Source organism: Rhinolophus sinicus, chromosome 2, assembly GCF_057876585.1.
Source record: "Rhinolophus sinicus isolate RSI-liver-muscle chromosome 2, RSI-T2T, whole genome shotgun sequence".
Classification (NCBI taxonomy): domain Eukaryota; kingdom Metazoa; phylum Chordata; class Mammalia; order Chiroptera; family Rhinolophidae; genus Rhinolophus; species Rhinolophus sinicus.
Window position 1 is genome coordinate 174,660,504 of NC_142502.1, and position 21,637 is coordinate 174,682,140.

Sequence of the window (21,637 nt, forward strand, 5' to 3'; positions counted from 1 at the left end):
ACCTCAGTTTAAATGACATTGTTGCTTCAGTGAGACCTTGCCTAACCACCTGTAGTAGTTAGCTGTTTTCACCTAGCGCTGTGTAACAAGCAGCCCCAAACTTCATGGCTCACAAGCACGCATTTCTCACTCTCACATCGGAGGGTTGGCTGGAGTGTGGTGATCTAGGCTGGGCTCCAGCTGGGTTTGGCTGCAGCTTGGGTTTAGTTTGGCTCCATAGGCCTCTCATTCTCCTGTACCAGTGAGCTTATTGGTGCATATTGTTCTCATCCAATCATATCATAGGCACTAATATCCATTTGGCCAAAGCAAATCACATGTTCAAAGTCAGCAGCATGGAAGAACACTTTATTCTCTGGGAGGCTACATCGTGGCTGTATAATACTCCTATAGGGGACTGAAGAATTGGGCCAACAGTCTCCCTCACTCCCCAACCTAAAGCAGCTACTCACTGTATCATTTTTACTTTCTGCTGAGCTCTAATACCCTTAATGATGACTTAATTTGTTTCTTATTCATTTATTCTTACCCTAATATCAGCTTTATGACAACAGGGACTTTTTCTGCCTGTTCACTGCTAAATGCCAAGCACCCACCTGGTACAGGGTTAATGTTCACTAAATCTTTGAATGAATGAATGATTTTGTTTGGGCAATCAGGGAGGGGTATTGCATTTGGGTCTTGAGATAGTCACAACAACTAGCCTTTCCCGGGAGATGACTAAGACCAGGCATGTGCTGCATGCTTGACCTGACTTAAGTCTGGGGACCGTCAACGTGTGGCCCTCTGTAGGCAGGGGGAGGGCAGGATGTTCCAGTTGGCGCTGTAGAGCCCTGAATAGCACATCTTGTTAGAAGACTGGAGAGAGGCCCAGTGGGGCTGGAGTGAAGGGAGCCCGGTGGGCAGCAGCCAGATACAAAAACAAGAGTGACACTGGAGCCCGATTGTCAGGTCTGGCGTGTTCCATGTCTCTAGGGGAGCCATCACGTCAGAGTCTGCAGAGTGGTGCCCCTGGGGTTGTGTAGTACGCAGGCTGAGAGCTGTTCTGGCAACTGAGCAGATGGTGAGGGACTTCGGGTAACACGTCAGGTTGGCTGGATGCCTATCCTGAAAGTGGTCTTTGTTTTGCAAGACAGTGGACTTTGAATGTCTTTAGCAGAGGCATGCCAAAGCCATAAAACAAGTAGGAAGCTTCTGGAAGTCCTTTTGTACCAGAGGCACATGGTAGAAACTGGACCAATGGCCAGCCTGGTAGGGCATGTCAGTGATGCCCTGAGGCTCAGACCTTGCATGGTGTTGAGTAGGGTTGTATTTGGTGGAGACCACACACACTTCCTCTACGGAAGTGTGAGAGTCACCGCGTTGTGTGCAGACTTCTCCACCTGCATAGATGCTCCAGGTCCTTACTAGGTTCTGTGTGTCTGCTGCCCTCCCTCATGCCTTGGCCTCTGCCTAGCCTCTGCTAACCCTCATCACAGCTCAGCGAAGGAGACAGGAATGTGGGGAAAGGACGCTGGGCTCGCACGCTTGGGTGCTGTGCTTCCTAGCTGGGTAAGAAAGCAGCAGTGGACCTGCCCCCAAGACCTCACATGCCTTCTGCTGTTCAGTCTCCTGTGCTGGAATGGATTTGTTTTTAATGTCTTGAAATTTAAACTCTGCTCTTGTAGGGGGAAAAGAAATAAACAGAGGAAGGAGACCTGGGTTCTGGTCTCAGCATTACTAGGGGACCATGGGCCCATAACCTCATTTCTCTGGGCTTCAGGTCTCTTCTTCTACAAGATGAGAATAAGAAAACTTTGCTTGTTGTGACAGATAAAAGGATGCATATGGCGGCTCTTGTAAAACTTCATTAAAGTATTATCTATTGGCGCTAATTCGCCTTCCCCCCCCCGGAGGAAAAAATAAAGTCACCAGAACATATTTTGTCCAAGCCCCGTGCTAGGGGGTGTGGCATATAATCTCTCTTTTAATCTTACTGGACACCCTTCAGTGTTACTGTGAGGCTGAGGAAGCCAAGCAAGTCTTAGGGAGGTGAAGTGGCTTGTTCTAGACCACACAGCCTGCGGGGGGCGTGCGAGGGATGTGTGGCTGCACAGCCTGGCCCCTCCACCAGGAGGCCCCTCCAAGGGTCTGCAGCGAACATGGCTGGAAGGTGGGGACCCCATGGGCACTATGTGGTGTCCGCTGCAGGCTCTGGCCAGGCTTCCTTGGGCTGGGGAGGCTGTTTGCCTGCAGAGGCGCCTTCTCCCCTGCTGCTTCTTACACTACAGCTCCTTGGAGATTTTTTTTCCCAAAACATCTAAGTTTGTTCTAATGAACAGAGGCTTCAGTGTGGCCTTCCCCAGTAGCAGAGCATCACAAGGTGGCCATCATGGACATCGACACCCCAGAGCAGCTTTCTCTCCCTCAGTTCGTTCTTCCCAATTCTGGAATGTTCCGGAATCTGCAGGCTGCATTGAGCCTAGAGGGAGAGGTCAGCCCAGGCAGTGGAGCCAGCAGCCTGCTTCCGATGGGGTGACTTCCATTTTAAAGCCCTACTTAGAGCAGCTTGTGTCCCGTGGGCTGTTAGAAAATGTGCAGGATATGGTGATTCATCACATTCGAAGAGAAAGCATTTTGTGGAGGAATTTTCTCACGGTTGCGTTTCTGAGCCTGGGATATTATAAATTACTTTTTCTGGCTGTCGTGCGTTAGATGAAGCTTTAGTCTCAATGTTTACCCACTTGGGAGATTCGTTCATTTTTAGTCATTATTTTTAAAATCTTGTATTTAAAATATTTCTTTTAAAAGAAGGCTGCTGCCCAGTCTAAAGGAGGCCACTGGGGTGAGAAGAGGTAACCTTGATGGAGCCCCAGAGCAGGGCTTCTCAGTCTTGTAGGTACAGGGGATCACCCAGACACTGAAGTCTGGTGTGGCAACCAGAACTCTTTCTTCCGGCTCTTCCTGCTCATTCCAGAACCTTCCTCACCATAGCCACCCCCTGCTTCCTGGCTGGAGGTCTCCTTAGCTTGGCAGTATCGTCCTGTCAGATTTGTGCCCTGGACTTGGAGGCTGAGAATGGCTCACAGGGCGCTGGCTGAGCCTCCCGCACCGGGGGATTGCCGAACTCATTTCGGGCCCTGTAGCAGTGGCTGTGTGGGAGAAGGGTCGGGGTAGATCCGAGCAACAGCGCCCTGGAGGCCCTTTCTTCAGTTGGGGCAAGTTTCGAGAGTTGGGGGAGCTCTAAGAAACCCAGGCAAAGCGTGCAGTTTCTGGGATAATTGTCTAGAAACAGATGAACTCACTGGCAGGTTGGGAGGGAGTTCTCTGGCATGGATGGGACCTGCAAGACCCACGTCACTCTGCAGGGTGGCTCAGATGCAGCCTTTGCCTCATATCCTTGCAACCGACAGTGCAGGTTGGGGAGGAGGGGAGGCCTCTGTGACTCATAGTGCTCAGGGGACCGGAGGCGGCATGGCTCTCTGGCCAACCTGGAAACTGACCCACCTTACTTTTCCTCCAGCATTATTCCCTCGTCCTCTCGGCACCAGGTCATCTCCAATCCCAGCCTTTGCCCAGATCTGATGAGGACCGACAGTGTCAGGAGTGCAGGGACCTTTGAGATGAGGCCGTCCACCCCTCAGCTCATGGCTGATGAAACCGGAGCTCAGAGAGGTGATCTGAGCGGGCAGATGCCCCTGCTAGTGAGGGCCAGTCTCACAGTCCAGGGCTTCTCCTGAATTTATTTTCTGCACCGCATGTACCTGCAAGTGGAGTGCAAAAGTGGGTTTTGTTTTTAAATAGGCACAGTTCAATGAAAGGAATGTTGCCCTGCATGGACAGTCCCCAGGCACGAACCAAACCTGAATCTTATTACACTCTTTGGATTATAATCTTTGGTGGTGCTCGTTTTGAAATTTTTCTGCTATAGTTGCTCTCTGACGGTCTGCACAGCGGGTTTGGTTTTCTTAGATGGACGCCCCAATGGATAATGATTAATAGTAATTCCTGACACAGGCTCAGCACTGTACGCTTCACAGAGTCTGTCCCATTTGTCCCCATGAGGTGATCAGCCAGCGCCTATCTGTGGAAGGCAGAAAGACCTCTGAGCTGAGAGCTCTGTCTCCAGCTCAGAGTCAGAGGGGGTATCATGAGGACCCAGAAAATTAATGTCAGGAATAGCTACCCTTTCACGGCCAGGGTTCTCGGAGAAGTGTAGCTAGAACCTGATCCAATCCCAGATGGAGCCCCATGAGGGTCGGAGAGTAGAGCCTGCGGTAGCCGGTGCCGGGGAGTCAGGTGTGGTGAGGATATGCAGGCCATGTCCAAGGTGACCTTCAGCAGCAGGTGGTCAGGTCTGCAGTTCTAGCAGCCTGTGGGATGGGCTGGGGACCTCAGATACCTAGGGGAGCTGCGGGGTGCCAGGGACAGAGGGACAGGCGCTCAATGTCCAATGAAGTCCTTTGTGACGATGCACTGAACTCGCAGGACAGACTCAGGTCCCATGATCCCCTCTTCCCCTTCCTGTAGCTTCAGTTCCTCCTGAGACCTGGATACTGGTACTGGCCACCCCTCACCTGCTGGCAGGGCGGTTGGCTGAGAGGATGCTTGTGAATCCCAGAAACCTGTGCCACATGCGTAGGGTAGCACTGTGACTCCTGAATCAGCCCAGGACATCTTCAGGTCTCCTGTGACATTCCACACGCCTTCGGCCTTTACGATTATATACCCCCAGCCAGTGGATCTGGGCTTTGTTCACTCCCCTCCCCAACTAAACAGCACACACCTAAGTGCACCTAGTAAGTAAGTGCTCAGTAAGTGGTGGTTGAACAAATGAGTGAATGAATGAATAGGTAGTGGAGGGACCGTTTAGGCCTCTCAGGTCGATGGGATTGGCCAGCTTAGCTATGGTGTGAAGCAGGAGGGGATAACAGTAGCCCCTCAACCAGCCTTCCAGGCCTGGGGCCACGCCCTGGGCTGGGGCTGGGCCTTACCCACCCATGGCAGGTGGGGCAGGGTCTGTTCCAAGGACCTAAATGTCCCATCGAGGTCAGAGGCTCTGCTGGGGCCCACCCTGGACACTGGGCAACGTGGGGTTTTGATTTTGGTCACCGCCTGCCCCACCTGTCCATGCCCTCTCCTGAAGACGTGCCTTCACCATTGTCCTTTCCTCTCCTCCTCGGGGTGCAGATCCTGGCCAACGTCTTCCTCTACCTGTGCGCCATCATCGTGGGCATCATGTCCTATTACATGGCGGACCGCAAGCACCGCAAGGCCTTCCTGGAGGCCCGCCAGTCGCTGGAGGTGAAGATGAACCTGGAAGAGCAGAGCCAGCAGCAGGTAAGGCTGTGGGGTGGCCTCGGGGCAGCTGGGCTGGGGGCCTGGGTTCAGGGCGGTGGCCTGTCAGGAGGGAGGGAGCCCGTGGGCCTCGGCCTTTGTCCACCAGGATCCCGTGATCGCTGCCTAACGTCCCTCATGGGCCCCTCACCGTCAGAGGGCCCCTCCCGACTTCAGGGAGCGTCTCTTACTGGAAACTCACTCCTGAATCTCCTCAGTACTTGACCGAAACCTCCCTCTTCCCTTTTTTCTGCTTTTTTTTGGGTCCTGTAATTTAAAACTTTTCTTTTTAAAGCAATACATTGCCCCAGCAGCCACTAATGACGCCGTGTTCCTTTCTCAGGTGAAAAAGTTTTGTGTTTATTTTGAATGCTTTTTCTCCGTGGCCACGTTTGTGTTACTCCTCTGCCTTGCTCTGGTTACTCCTCTCTTTCCAGGTCAAGGGCAGAGTCACACTGCGCACCTACTGTGCGTGCACAGCTGCTCTCCCTGAGGCGGGGACCCATCCCCTGGCTTTGGGGCCCTTCTAGGTGAAGTCCTTCAGTGCAGGGGCGCTGTTTCCTTCATGCTCCCCACTTCCTTCTCCCTCTAAGTCACTTAAGACGAAGTAAAACCAGCCCAGCCCAGTCCCTTGGGGACCCCACCGTTTACATTTTTCCATTGAGAGAAGTGCCAGCTGTCCCTGCTGTTTGTTTACCGGCTTTACTCCAGCCCCATCCACTGCAGAACCTCCCCAGTTCTCATGTGATTCAGTCTTTTGCATAGTTTTTGGTTTGGATTCATCTCAGATGCTTTTTGAAGGTCTCTAGAAATTACATCCACCAATTTCCTGTTATCCATAGGTTTATTTCCCCTTCACACACAAACTCAATACGTAGAAAACACATGATTCTCTGCTCTGGAAACCATGTCATGTTGCGTTCACATGGTGCTGAGTGCTCTGGGTTCACTAAAATTGCAGTTTTCTTAGACTCTGCCACTCAGATGGACAGGGTTGTAGTTTCGGGGGTCACTCTGGATGGAACCTTTGTTCGGGGGGCCCCATCGGTGGGCCTCATGTTATTTAGACAGTGCTATTTGAAGGCACACACTGAACTATTTAGCTAATGGGTCCCAGCTTCCTCTGTCCTGGGGCTATATTTTTTCTCTCTGTTTACCAATAAGATCTAGAAGCTTCTGAGTTAGGCCTCGGAATCATTTCTTCCAGTATGTAGCTTATCTCCCTGGCCTCCGTTGTGACAAAGGGCCAGGCTTCACTCACTGTATTTGTCCCCTTCTCCTTGGCCCTGCGTCCTGTGGTTATCGAGGAGCTGCTGAGGCTTGAGTATATTTAAAGAATCCTGTTTTATAGAGTCCCTCGACAGGCATTCTTTGGTTTCTGTTTTTTATACTGTCTTGTCTCTTGTTTTTATCTGGTCTTTCAGACTGTGGACGCATCCCCCTGGGTTCTCCACGTTAAAAAGAAAAAAAGCACGTGTCACCACTTACTAGGCTGGGAGTTCTTTTTTATACAGTGTTTGTGCAGTTTTCATCACACTTGTCTATGTTGATCTTGTCTGTCTCAGTGTGTAATGGGGGACATCTTCCATCACACTGAACAGTAGTGGGTGTGACTTCCAGGTGTGGTGGGGAAGGCCCCCTGGATCTCACCCTGGATCTGTTACTCTCTGCGTAGGCAAGTTAGACAAGTTATCCAGGAAGTTAGACAAGGCCCCAGGAATGAGAGGTCCAGGGAGGCAGAAGGGAGGTGCAGGGTGGGGGGAAGGAAGGATACAAAGGTACATCCCCGCAGACCTCGCTGGGACACAGCAGATGCCTGTAACTGTCTCCAAGTGGAATGACTGTCTAGCCCAGCTCTAGCCTGAGTGTGACCTTGGGCTAGTTTCTTCACCTCTGGGCCTCAGTTTCTCTGTGTAAAGTGTAGATAATAAGAAAAACCTTTGGGTAAAATGGGACAATATGTGTGAAATCCTTTGGGAATGAGAAAAGCACTGTTACCAGTGGGAGGGTTGGAATTCTGCCCCCACCCTGTGAGTTTCAATTTGCTCATATTTTTTTTAGGACTTTTGTGACTATGTGCACGAGGGATTTACTTGCCATTTTAGCTTTCTTTCCAAGTTCTTGACAGGTTTGGGTATCATGGTTATGCCACATTTAAGAAATAATTTGAGATATGTTCCCTCTTTTAATCCCTGAAAGAGTCTGAGGAAGATTTGGGTTATTCCTTAAATGTTTAGAAGAATTCACTGGTGAAGCCCTGTGGGTCTGGAGTTTTCTTTATGAGAAGATTCAATTTCCTTCATAAATATAAGGTTTTATCTTTCTCTTTGTATAATTTTTGAAAAGTTTTTAATTCTTCAGGTAATTGTCCATTTCATCTAAATTTTCATATTTTTGTCATGATATTCTTGTTTTCTTTTTTATCTTTTATTGTCTACAGGATTTGTAGTGATGTTCCGTTTGTCATTACTGATATAGGTAATTTGTGCCTTATATGTTTTATTTTTTATCTGTCTTGCTAAGGTTTATTAATGTTTTATTTAGCCTTTTGGCTTTGTTCATTTCTGTAATTCATTAATTTATGCTTTTTGTCATTTTCTTCTACTTTCTTTCGGGTTAATTTATATTCTTTTTTTATCTTCTTGAGATAGAAATTAGATAACTAATTTTCAGCATTTCTTTTGTAAAAATATGCACTTAATGCTGTAGATTTCCTTCATTACATCATTTTAGCTTTATTCTATAAGTTTTGATATGTCGTGTTTCCACTGTCATTTAGTTAGTGAAAAAAAATTTTCTAATTTCCACAGAGATATCTTTGATCCATGAGCTATTTAGGAGTACATTAATTAATTTCCAAACATTTGGGGAATGTTTAAAAGTTATCTTTTTATTAATGATTTTTAGCTTAATTCTACTGTGGTTGGAGAATATACTCTGTCTGTATGATTTCAATCCTTTGAAATTTGTTGGAACTTGATTTTTGACCTAGCAGTTGGCTAATTTTGATGCACTTAAGAATAATGTGTATTCTATACAATATATCAAAATATCTTTCAAAATATAATGTAAATAAATTCAGTTATGACATTTGCATTTACCCCAAATTAGTACTTTTATCTCTTTGGTCACAATGCAAGGACCTCACAACACTTAATTCCCCCTCCCCCAGACTTTCTGGCTATTGTGATGTGTTTTAATTAAACTCATATTTTAAGCCCCACAAGACATTATTACTATAGTCTTTACAGTTAATATTCATTACTTACATTTGCCCACATTTTTCCCTCTCAGTTGTGATCCATTCCTTCTTCATTTCTGTGCTTCCATCTCCTTGAAGAATTCCCTTTAGTGTTACTTTTCATGCAGGTCGCTTGAGAGTAAATTATCTCCACTTCTAATTGCCTGGAAATGTGTGTATTTTGCTTTTGATTTTGAAAGTCACTTTTTGTCAGATATAGAATTTCAGGTTGCTGGATTTTTACTTTCAGCCCTTTGCAGGTGTCATTCCATTATCCTCTGGCTTCCACCATTTTTGGTGAAGTGCCAGCTGTCAGACGCACCGTTGCTCCTTTTAAAGTAATCCGTATTTCTTTCCTCTGGTTTCTTTCACAATTTTCTCTTTGTCTTTGGTTTTTAGCAGTTTTACAATGATGGGCCTAGGAGTTTTCTTCATAGTTGCCCTGCTTGGTATTTGTAAAGCTTCTTGAATTGATGGCTTGATGACTTTCATCAGTTTTGAAAAATTTCAGCCAGTATCTTTCTTTTGCTTCTGCCCAAGTCTCTCCTTTCCTTCTAGGACTCTAGAGATCCATACTAGGCACTTCTACTGTGTTCCATAAATCTTGTGGGTTTTTTTCTTTTCTTAATTTTCCTTTTTTCTTTCTTTCTGTGTTTCAAATAGAATATTTTTACTGACTTAAATTGCAGTTTACTAATCCTCTCTTCTGCTTTGTCAGATCAATGGTTGAGCTCAAATTCAAATGAATGGTTGAGTCTTCAATTTCAGTTATTGTATTTTTTGTTCTAGAATTTCCATTTGATTAAAAAAATAGATTCTAGTTCTCTGGTTAAGTTATCAATTTTGTCATCTATATTTTGAATATTGAACATTTATTTTAAAGTCTTTGACAACCGTAATATCTGGAATACTGATGGGTCTGCTTTTCGCTATTGATTTTTGGCATCCTGGACTTTTAAAAATTAAATGATGGATATTGTGTATGGGAAATAGTAATGGCTCCGAATGATCTGTCTTTCCAGAGAAGATTTACTTTTCTTGAAGCAGATGATGAGAGAAGAGGCAGCTCACGTTGATCCAAATTGGGGTTGAGAAGATTTTTGGCTGGGATATAGTCTGAGAGCTGCTCTGTGTGTGTTCTATGCCTCCTCTTAGGAAATAGCCCTTCAGGGGTCATAACTGAAAGGACCTCTTGAGGGACCGTGAACTCCCCAGTATTATGAGACTGCCAAAACCCTCCTTTGATTTTAGCCTCTTGTTGTTTTGTGCTCGGATTCTTGGTTTCTTGCCCGATGCAGCTTAGGAATCAGCAAATGCCTCAAGGGGATTCATGTAGAGAAAGTCAGGTTCACTTTTCTGTAGTTCTCTTCTCTCTGAGAGCTTACGCCTCTACTCTGTCTGGGGATCCTTGCTCACCAATCCTTGTTTCTCCAGCCCCTTGAAAGCTTGAGCCATAGCATTCTGTTTAGCCTCTCAACCTTGGTGTCAAGGGGAAAAGTGCAGCGTGCATTCGGTTCACTTAAATGTGGTTCCCTTCCCTTGGCAATCTTGTTCTGTCAAGTCCTAGGTGCTTTGGTTGTTTCCCATTGCCTTCAAATAGCTGTTCTTTTATATTTTATCCAGATTTTATAGTTGTTCTTGGCTAAAGGGTTGGTCTGATATAAGCTCCTCTATAATAGCAAGAAGCAAAAGTTAGAGATTACTTAAATTTTTTCAGTTTAATTTTGAGTAGCTAAAAGTGTACATGGTATAAAATTATAAAGGTATGTATGAAAGTGGATATACCATGGAAAGTAAGTTTCTCCCTCCATAGCCATCCACTTCCCCACCCCTCAGACAACCACGATCACATTTCTTGTATATCCTTTTAGAGATATTCTATTTATTTCCAAATCTGTATATATAGATTTTTCACACACACAAATGGAAGTAGGTTCACTCTTCTGCACTCTTACTATCTACTACCTACATATTTTCACCTACTACCTTAGAGCGGGTTCTAAGTCCAAATTGCATTGCCTCATCCTTTTTAATGACTGTATTGTATTCCATTACGTAGAAGTAACACTTTATTTAAGTGGGCTCCTATAGGTAGACTTTTAGATTATTTCCAACCTTTTGCTATTGCAAACATTGCTGTTAATAGATTTTGTTATAGGGATACCATGTCATACATGTGCAAATACATCTGAAGACTAAAACCTAGAAGTAGAATTGTTGGATCAAGGGGCATATGCATTTAAAAATTTATATATATACACTGTGGTGAAATATAACATAAAATTTACCATTTTAACCATTTTAAGTATATACATTAAGTACATTCACAGTGTTGTGCAACACATCACCTGTCTCCATCAACAGAACTTTTTCATCTTCCCAAATAGACTCTGTGCCATTAAATAATAACTCCCCATCTTCTTTTCCCCCGGCCCTGGGCAACCTCCATTCTACTTCTCTTCATGGATTTGCCTATTCTAGGTCCTTCATATGTGTGGATTCACACAGTATTTGCCCTTTTGTGACTGGCTTATTTTACTTAGTATAATGTCTTCAAGGTTCATACATGTTGTAGTAAGTGTCAGAATTTCATTCCTTTTCAAGATTGAATATTCTGTTGTGTGTATACACCACATTTTGTTTATCTGTTCATTTGTTGATGGAAGTTTGGGTTGTTTCCACCTTTTAGCTACTGTGAATAATGATGCTATGAACATTGGAATACAAGTATCTGTTTGAGTCCTAGCTTTTAATTCTTTGAAATAGAATTGCTGAGTTATATGGTACTTCTGTGTTTAACTTTTGGAGGAACCAGGTACGTGCATTTTTAATGTTGATAAATATTACCAAATTGTTTCAGAACGAGGTTTGAACAATTTACACTCCTAGCAATGAATGAGAGACACTTAAATTTTCACTTAGGCACTTACACTTTCCTTGTTTATCTAGAAAAGACTACTTTGCATTTGGAACCCCTGTAGCTCCCCCAAGGATGCCTATTTGAAAACCCCATTTGTATGGAACAGGCCCCAAGGCAGTAGTAACATCCTGTGGTCTGTTTCCTGCTGTTTGCTTATTTGGCTCACGTCACTGCTAGGCAAACTGAGGTTTGGAAGAGTTTCTTTTCTTTTTTTAGCATACGTTGTACAATATTGGTAATAATAGACTATTGGAAAGAAAAATAATACTGATAGAGGATATTCCTTCAAGTCTATTTTTGTCTTCTGTGTTTTGAAAGAGAGTGTCCTAACCGTGTTATGCTGATTATAAAAGTAGTACCATTTTCTCATACAGTATAGCAGTTAAGGGTGGCAGTCAAGAACCAGACATTTGAGTCTTATGCCTGTCGCATATGGTTATTATGGAAGCTAAATGTGAAGTAGTTACTTAGCATCGTGCCTGGACCTATTAGGCACTTAAACTGTTTACCATCATCATATTACTGTTGTTGGATAAAAACTTTGAAAATACAAAGAAGTATAGAAGAGGTCACATCCCATCCCATCATCCCATCATCCCATCATCTGGGGGTATCTTTTAAAAATATTTTTTTAAAAAATACAGTGTGATAAATTGGGTTCTTGGCTGGGAAAAGCTTTGCGGCTTGCTTTGATTTTTTTTCCTTTTTCCATTTTATTGAAGTAAAATTCAAATAATATAAAATTAGCTATATGAAACTATACAATTTAGTACTTTCACAGTGTTGTACAGCCGTGACCTCTGTGTAGTTCCAGAACATTTCATCACTCCAGAAGAAACCCCACCCCAGACAGACAGGCAGCTGGTGAGCCTTGGGACAAGACGGCCCAGAGCAGCATTTTGCTGGCCCACCTCTAAGGACAGGACACCCAGCTCCTGGCACATACGCATTGTCATGTGTGTTCCCCTCTCCCTGTGACCAAGCAGAGCCTAAAGCCTACACCAGAGGGGCAGCCCCCCAACTGGCAAGCTGAGTACTCCATGCTTCTGCCCGCGTTTTCTGGGGGACAGTGAGACCTGGCTTTCCCACCTTCTCACTGTGTGACGTTGGTACTTTGCCTCTCTGGTCTTCAGTTTAGTCTTCTGAAAAACTGGGATTGAAACTAATACCATTGATTGGGAATCACATGAAGTAAGAATGTTGAGTCTGAAAACACTGGCCCCAACCCCTGCGGACACTAGCTGAAGGGAGGGGCCAAGAGGTAGGCCAGGAGCTGGTTGGGGCCGCTGCACCTTTGTCCATGGTGCCAGTCGGGCAGAGGTTGCTCCCTCCCAGGGCATCCAGGCTGACGTTACGTGTGGCGTGGGATGTGGGCTGATTTTACATCCCCGAAATGTCAGCTGATGTGTCTTTGGAGCTGACTGCAGGCTGGTAATAGAGGCCGCACAATCCCATTTCACTTTCCTCCTGTTAACGCCCCTCGTGAGGATAAGAATGAGATAATAGATGTGGCAACACTTTGGAAAGGGCCACAGCAAGTCCTAGTGGGCAAGGGGATAGAAGCTGTTTGGACGTGGCTCCCGTTTAAGGAGCCGTTTTGAGTTCGGTGCCACACCACACCACTCGTGGACTCACAGTGCTTTTTTTGAAAATTCGCAATTAAAAAAGTTCTCACTATAAGCTTTGCAGAGGAGGGCTCCGAACAGAATTAGTTTTCAGGGTCCATGTCTCACTTTTTGTTTTGTCAGCATGTATTATATTTATCTTATTTCCTAAACTGCCTTGGGAGGAAGCCCAGTTGAGCAGAGGGGAAGGCCTACCATGGTGGCGGGTGGCCTCCAGCAGGACGGTCTCCTGCCTGGGCCTCATGCCCTTCAGCTAGATGACAAGACTGGGGGTGAGCTGGCTTTGGGGATCTCATCCCGAACCCTCTGATTCTGTTCTCTTTGCTGCTGTCACCTGCCTGGGAGGTTGTACTGTCCTTTGTGAAGATGACCAACCTCTGCTAATGGCAGGCAACTCCCTGATGGGTGGGCCACTAGCTACCAGCCCCTGGAAGGTGCAAAGCAGCGCTGGGCCTTCGTGCACAGGCTTCCCCTTCTGCTTTGTCACCAGGGCGGGCATGTACGGCTTGTCAAAGGGTGCTTCGTGATGAGGGAGCATGTGGGTAATGAAAAGACGATAGTGTCGGCACCATCCTCGCTCTCAGCTCCTCCCCTGCAGGCGGTGGGCCTGACCACTCTGAGTCCTTGTGGCTTTAGAGCTCTGTGGGGGGAGCCGGGCATGCAGGGGCTCTTTGCATGTGCCGAGCACATCTCTAACCCTAGGCAGTCCGATGGCATTTACGCATGACGCAGGGCTGCCAAGGTAGACTTCAGGCCTCCGTCCAGCTCCCCTCTGCTCCACGGGTGTGAGCGAGGAGCAGGGGGCCCAGAGGAAGGAACTGGAGTTGTTTTCCTTTGTTCCCATGTGACAATCCTCCAGGGTTTAGTTGGGGACCTGGAGGGTTGCTAAGCGCCCCAACTGCCACCTGGCAACAGCAGGCATCCAGGAAATCCACTCAGTGCACACCTGTCACCAGGTACAAACTACAGAATTATGAGCCTTTCTGAACTACATACTCAGAACTACTTCCCGGGGAGTGGGATGTGGTCGGAGGAGGATGTGGGAGAGGATGGGGGGATGACAGGGGACGACAGGGGACTCGGCGAGGCCTGCGCTTCCCTCCAGATGACGTTGGGTTAGGTCAGCCATCCTCGTCTTCCTTCAGGGAAGAGACGCTCCTGAGGGGAAGAAGCTGTGGCCAGCACCTGGGGGAGAGCCCAGGGCTGACGTGCGGGGTTCTCGGTCAGCTGACCATCCGCCGTTACCTAGCCCCGGTGAGGGCCCGTGGGCCAGGTCATTGTGACCCATGGGGCCCTGGAGTGCGTGGTGTAGGGGACTCCGGGCCGCTGTCGGTTCAGTTTCTGGGGGGGGGGGTTGCATGGACGGAACAGCTGCTTCACTCTGCCTCTCCTTCTGCTTAAACCCAACACCCAGGGTCACCTTTGACCAGGGATGGCGTTTCTTCTTCGTGCTGGAGTCTTTCCCTAGATGGGTGACCTATGCCCTTCAGCAGGTCTCAGAGGGAAGAACCGCCCATTTACCATGAAAGTCAGACTTCTCTCTTGGGAGCCCCAGAGCTTGGGACTCTGGAATGCTGCCATCACATGAGCTCAGCTTCAGTTCTCGTCTTTCTGAATGTCCGTCCTCTCCGACCTCTGCCCCAGCCTGCTTCCCTGTTCCCTCCAAGACCTTTGACTGTGAGGATAAGACAGAATAATTTTGACCTTGAACCCTGTTCTTATGGGAGCTTGGTAGGGGAGAGGGGAGTCAGGTGGGAGGTGGGAGGGAGAGAGAGGTGAGGAGAGAGAGAAGCCAGCTCCCTATCTGGCCTGAGGTTGGACTTCTAGTGTCAACCCTCAAAATGCCCGCTGTTGTCTTTGCAATAGTGAGGGTGGGGCTGGGGCCCTGCCTCCTGGGGAACCAGGGAGAGGGGAGAGGAAGCTGGGGTGGGAGGAGTGTGTGCTCCCACCTCCCCACAGCAGTTCTGTCTCTTAGCTCCTTGTGTGGTGGCTACACACATCTTCGTGTTATCAGTACCTGGTGTAGAGGGCAAACCCACTGTCCACTTGACAGGAACCACAGAGGAACCCCGCCTGACATGGGCCTCAAAAGATACTTGCTGTCCTAACTTCTTCACAGAACCAATCACGAATATGTCCAATATTTTTCAGTTTTTATTTTAGCTTTGAATGCCTCTTGATTGGAGAAAAGCCAGAAGGTGAGTTTCCCATGGTGTGAAGTAGGAATTAGTGCTTCTGTTGGTTCCAGCTCCCACCTCTTGGATTTCACAGGATGTTCTTCATGCTACCATTCCAGGATTTAGCCAAACAGACCCACATTTTAGATAATGCAGGTGATGAGCCCACAGAGGTCAGGTTGTTCTGATGCCGTGGAGGCCCCCGGCAGGGAGAGCACGTTTGCTGTGTCAGGACACTGGCCCTGGTGGCCATGACAGTCCTGCTGACGGGCCCATGTGTGTGGGCTGTGTGACCTTGAGCTGGGTCCTTGAGGGCTCCAGAGGGTTGTAAGCCCTTGCCCTGTCCTCCAGCATTTTTCTCTCCACGCAAATGCAGAGTCTACTGTCCAAGGCTGGGTCGCCAGGACTGTGATGCCCCCGCCTTTATCTGGCCCTGAGCATGAAGTTTAGTTTTTGGGGTAGTTTATTGAACACTTACTTTGTGCCAAGCCCTAGGCTGCGATTTTACTGAATTATCTCATTTAATCGTCACAACAAACCTAGAAGGGTAGTTGACACTCCCTCGCTGCTGGTGAGGGCTTCCATTCTCCCATTAACCACGAGAAGCAGGTGAGCTGTCCTCGGACCACATCTGGTCTGTGGGTATCTGTTTTGTTGGACCTGCCTAGAGTTTTAAAAATTTCTAATACTTAAAAATATGGGCATTCTGTGTAAAAACTTATATTTCTGACTGCCTTGGAAAATGGAAAGATCTGACAACACAGGGCACAGACCACTTGCATTCACATCTTAGCTAGGCCGCTTACTTGCCACGTGACCTTGAATCAATTACTTATGCCCTTTGAGCCCCAGTTTCTTTGTCAGAATAAAACTGTCAAAATGTCTAAAAGAAAGCATTCATGCCACAAATATTTCCAGCACTCTTGGCACTGGGGATACGGTTGTAAGCAGGACAGATTTTAGTGGGGTAAATGGGTATTAAATAAGGGAGTATGTGCTGTGTTAGGAGGTAGGGATGGCAAAGCAGGGGAAAGAGCCCAGGGAGTGCCTGGGGCGAAGGGAGCTTGCTGTTCATATCATGCGGCCAGAAAAGGCTTTCTGATAAGATGAGAGTTGAGCAGACACTTGGAGGCATGAGGGTGTGAGGCACGCAGTGTTCAGAGAGATGAGCAGGAAGTGCAAAGGCCCTGAAGTATGTTCACAGGATATCAAGGTGGCAAGTGCAGATGCAACAGAAGTGAGGAGATGAGAGGTAGGAGGTGAGGCAGAGAGGTGATGGGGGGCAGATCCTATAGCATCTTGTAAGGACCTTGGCTTTTCCCCTGAGCGAGTTGGGAGACATTGGAGGGTTGTAGGATTTAAATGGGTCAGTCTGGCTGCTGGTGGAGACAGCAGTGGAAGCAGGGAGACCAGTTAGAAGCTATGCAGTCATTTCAGTGAGACAGGGTAGTGAGTCAGACCAGGATGGAGGTGATGAGGGGGAAGGAGGAGTCTGGATATATTTTGAAGGCAGAGCCAACAGGGTTTAGTGCTGGGTGGAATGGAAGGAGGGAGTGTGGAAAGTCAACAGTGGCTCTTAGGGTTTTATCCTGGAAGCAACAGTAAGGGTGCGGTTGCTACAGATGGGGAAGATAGTGGTTTGGGGGGTTGTCAGAACAAGTTTGCGATGTCTTGTAGACTTTCAGGAGAGTTAGATGGGACACACTCAGGCAGTCTCAGTTTCGTGCTTTTTTTGTGCATATGTCTGATGGGTTGGAGGGCCTGTGCCTCCATTTTCAGACCCCCCACCCCCATGTGCCCTGCCTGGGTGAGGCTGTCTGTCCCTAGAGAACCCTGCCTCATAGCATGCCAGAGAGCTTAGCAAAACTTAGCACCAAACAGCCCTGGGGAACCTCAGGTTCACATTTATTGCTTCTACCCAAGAATAAGAGGTGATGTTTTACTGAGTGCCATGCATGAGTCCAAGACCTGCTCCCACCTGCTCTTCTGTCCCAGAGGCACTCAGGGCCTTACTGAAAGCCAGCCAGCAGGCTCAGAGAGGGAAGCACTGGGTAGAAATTCCAGTCTCTGCAGCAACAGCCGCAGCATATCAGCCAGTCCCCTCTGTGCCCTGGTCTGCATGGTTGGGAATATGGTGTGATGGACCCAAATTGGCTAAAGTATCATGGGAGAGTAGAACCCAGAGGATCTGGCTGGGGTCACACCTGGAATAAGTTACAATCATGTGACTGTTGAATACACAGCGAGAAAGAAGCCTGTGAGTGCAGTGAGTGAATGGGCCGGGGGAAGACAGTGAAGGAGGGGCGGTCAGCAGTCCGGCTGCAGATACTCTTAGAAGTGTGTTCAGTGTTGGATGTAGAAAATGTGATGGAGGTGGATTCTCGGGTGGCTTTTCAAGACAGGGAGGGGAACTGGCAAATGTGTGGTGGGGAGAATGGAGTCTTGATCCGAGTGGGAGGCAGAGGTGGGGTTAGTGAGAAGTGAGATGCGGGGGAGGACAGGGGTGATGGAGTATGATGCATGGTGACAAAATCCATTTGAGGGCTGTTCTTGGTCCTTTGTGTGGGAAACACTGGAGTCAGGGGACCCGCCAGAAACTGGTTTGGGGCTGGGCTGGAGTGGCGGCTGGGGGAGTGTATAGTGGGTAAAGGAAGGTGGGAGCAGCATTTGGAAGAAACTGGCAAGATTTACTGCTCCACGGGGAGGAGGCAAAGGGAGTGAGGCCAAACCACCATAAACCCTTCGGGGTGGAGGTTTCGTGTGTTTAACTTGCTGGGGCCTTCGTGCCTGGGGTTCATTGAGCTGCTGCTTCCGTGTCAAGGACGGAAGCAGGTGGTGTGTGCCTCCCACACGGACACTGCAGCTCCTACCCCACCCCACTGATCACAGATGTGACCTCAGTGCTCCAGGCAGCTGCTCACTGTCCCTCAGTGTTGCCACACACGCTGTACTTAAATGCTACAGTGTTCTAGAGCTTCTCTGTCCGAGATGGTAGCCAGTAGCCATGTGTGGCTATTACATTAGTGGAAGTTTAAAAATTAAAAATCAGTTCCTCCGTTGCAGTAGCCACATTTCATATGTTCAGTAGCTACGTGTGGGTAGTAGCTACCATACTGGACAGCACAGATTCTAGAATATTAAATGTGGCTGCAGAAAGTTCTGTTAGTTCTTTTCTAGAGGGTGATGCTTGCCCCTTGGGCCGTATCTCCTAGTTGACAGCTCATTAACTCACCAAACCTCTAAGGAGCACCTGCTTTGTGCCAAGCACGCTTGGTGAGGGCTCCAGATACAATGCACATGGCCTTTGGGCCCAAAGGGCTGTCTCCTGAGATTGCAGTCACCTTGGCTCTTGTCTCTGGAGACTGGCTGCATGGGCTTCCAGGTAAGTGACCAGAAGCACCACACACTTAGTGTCCCTTCTCCCGCTCTAGTGGGGTGAGAGTTCTGGGCTGACCTTGGGTCTGTGTGATTTCTGTACTGTTCAAGGTGACATGGCCTGGTGGTGGTTTGTGAGTCTGGCTCCCCTACCACTGAGATTAAGTGTGGCTCTGCTTCCTTCTGGAAGCCCATCAACCTTGGAGACTCTGGGCACGTGGCTTGGAGCCTGTTCTCACACTGGAGGGTCTTGTTTAAAGAGTGCTTGTTTTTTTGAGTTACACAGGTTCTCCCTCTGTGAACTCCCACAGCCTTTGGCTGAAGAAGCAAAGCACTCCTGCCCCTGAGACCAGTCACTTAGTGTGACTTTGACTGCCCTGTCCATCCGAGCTCCTGGGACTGCTGTTTACCGTTGACCTTCCAGCATTTAGCTTGGAGATGTGCATAGATGACCAGTGACTGTTCTTTGAGTGACTGAGGTTGTGACCATGTCTTGTGGATGAGGGTAGCACGTGTGGCCCCCTAGTCTAAATGGCAACTGCCTGCCACATCACAAAGTTGCCAGATGTCACCTGTTGTGGCTGCTGGGGCTCTGGCCTCCCGGGGCAGGTAGGCCAGCTCCTCCTGCTCTTCATTTCCTTCCTCCTGTGCCTTCTCTGCTCAGGTGGTCAGGCCAGCTTGGGCACCTCGTGTGGTCCAGTGACCTTATCACTTCCAAGTGGTCTGGAAGCTCCAAGAGTCTGGATAAATCAGGACAAGAGCAGACATGTTTGTGGACAGCTGTGAGTCTGCCAGCAGCCTGTGATGGGTTGTAGTGACGTGTAATTTGTGGGTGTGCTTATGTGTGTGTACACAGCACATATGGAGGGCACACAGGGGCCTACACAAGGACACACACATCCTCAGACAAGCTGTCTTCACACACACACACACACACACACACACACACACACGGCCACCTAGGCACTGCCTGTGTCTCTCTCCACTTAAGCCTCCTGCCCCTTGCACAAGGATGTTGTAGAAACTTAGCTTCTCATCAGCCAAGCTCATTTCTCCGAGTCCCTGCCGGCCATCTTGCTGTAATTAACTCCTGAACGCCTCATCAGAGTGTCAGCTGTAACAACTCAGGGCCCCTGGGAGCCGAGCTGGCCTCCTTCCTCTGTCCCAGTCCTGAGCCAGGGAGAAGGCGAGGCTCGGCATGAGTCATGGCTGAGGAGAAGGGGCTCGACTGATTCCTTCCCAGAGCTGGGCTGAGTCCATGTACAGACCGCCCCAGCCAGGGCCTCACAGCTCACCTGAGAGCTCAGCAAATAACTTTCTACAGATGAGATCGCACCCGAGGAGGTCAGAAGGCCGAGCACCCTGCCCCTGGATGCTGTGGTCTCTTCTCCCAGGGGTCAGGACACCAGGTAGTGCCCTACCCGACCCCAGGTCTGCTCACCGCCTGGGCAGGCCTGGGGTGCTTCTTCCCAGGATCTGGGCAGTTTTTCCTCTACCCAGAAAGCAGACTAAAGACTTTCAGGATTTGTTCTTTTTCTTTCTGGACCATGTTTGGTTCTTTGCCCAGAGAGGGTCAGGGCCTTGACTTTCATTACTGTGTGTTTATAGGATAACCATCAAAGCATTGGGGGGCTGGGGAGAGGCTATGTGAAGCAGTTCCCTGCCTTCTTCCTCTGTGTGGAGCCGCGTCTCAGGGCCTCAGGCCTCGACTTCCAGAGTTTGGCAGGGTCCCCTGTGCTCTGGGCCTGCCTTCCGGCCTGTGGTGACTCCCTCCTGTGGCCTTCTCACGCGGTGTCAGGGAGGGGGGTTCACCACCTCTCAGGGCAGCACATTCTTTATTTGAACTGTTTTGACTTTTAGAAAATTCTTCCTCCTCTGGAAGCGATGATCTGTTCCCTGGCAGGCTGCCCTCATTAGCTCTCTCTCTCATGGGGCCCCCAGAGCAAGGCTCACCCCGTTTCCATACAACAGCTTCCCTCGGACTTGAAGAATTTTCTGGGGTATCTCCGAGCCCTCCCTGCTCCAGGCTGATTCCCAGGCCCTCAGATCCCCGCCCTCAGGCCCCCTCACCTCGTCCACCCACGAAGGCCTAGGTGATCTGTTTCCCTGTGGGGAAGGGCCCAGCAGGCCCTCCCCCTCCTCTTTCAGGGCCCTTAACTGTTAAGGGCCAAAGGGCTTATTTAGGCTCCACTTATGCTCTGAATTTATTTAGAATCGAGTAGCATCTCAGATGGTTAGACTTTTATCCCCAGTCTTGATACATTATGCCTCTCCCATTCTGTTTTCTTATACTTGGTTTTGGGGCCTCAAATAGAAGTTATTACATTTACCCTTTAACATTTCATCCTGTGTATTTGCCCAGATCACTCGGTAGTGAAATCCAAATTAACTGATGGTCCTAGTGACATGCCTTACATTTTATAAACACAACCTCTGTATCTTCTGAAGTTTTCCGTCTGGAAGAATTTGAGCATCTTGAACAGAGAAAGGAGGCCTAAGAGATCACTCGTTTGACAGATGAGGAACCACGTACAAAGGGACAAAGCGCACGCCCAAGGTCACGGGGCCTTAGCAGCCTAACCCCAGCTCAGTGACCTCTGCTCTACCTCCTAAAGCCTCGGATGATGAGGTCACACCTCCTCTCTGACAAGCTTTTTAATATTTTTAAAATACTTTGTCACTTCAGCGAAGCCACCTTAGGAATTAGTCATTATTATCTTCCTATCTGTCTCTTCAACCTCCAACGGATATTCCTTCTTTTGGCCCAGACCAGATCATCAGATTTTAAAAGTAGCTTTAAGGTAAGGAAATGTCATTTGCGTACAGTCCAGTTTTCTGGAAAACTTCCACCCATCACTGAAAGTCATAGTCCCAAAGTGAAGGAGCCACGTGCCAGAACGTCAGAGCGCTGCACGCCTAAGAAGGCACAGTCCTGAGAAAGGTGTCGTCTGTGACCCCTGTCGTTTTTAGAAAGGAGAGATGA

General features: G+C 48.2%; 1 protein-coding gene across 3 annotated transcripts in view; it reads left to right on the forward strand.

Moving 5' to 3' along the window:
* The window catches only part of ADCY3 (adenylate cyclase 3), a 75,710-nt gene that overhangs the window by 28,984 nt on the left and 25,089 nt on the right, over positions 1-21,637 (forward strand). For all 3 annotated transcript variants that reach the window (XM_019712740.3, XM_019712741.3, XM_074331762.2), the window contains exon 3: positions 5,170-5,319. In XM_019712740.3, the coding sequence (XP_019568299.2) occupies positions 5,170-5,319 (150 nt within the window). The remainder of the gene's footprint in view (positions 1-5,169; positions 5,320-21,637) is intronic.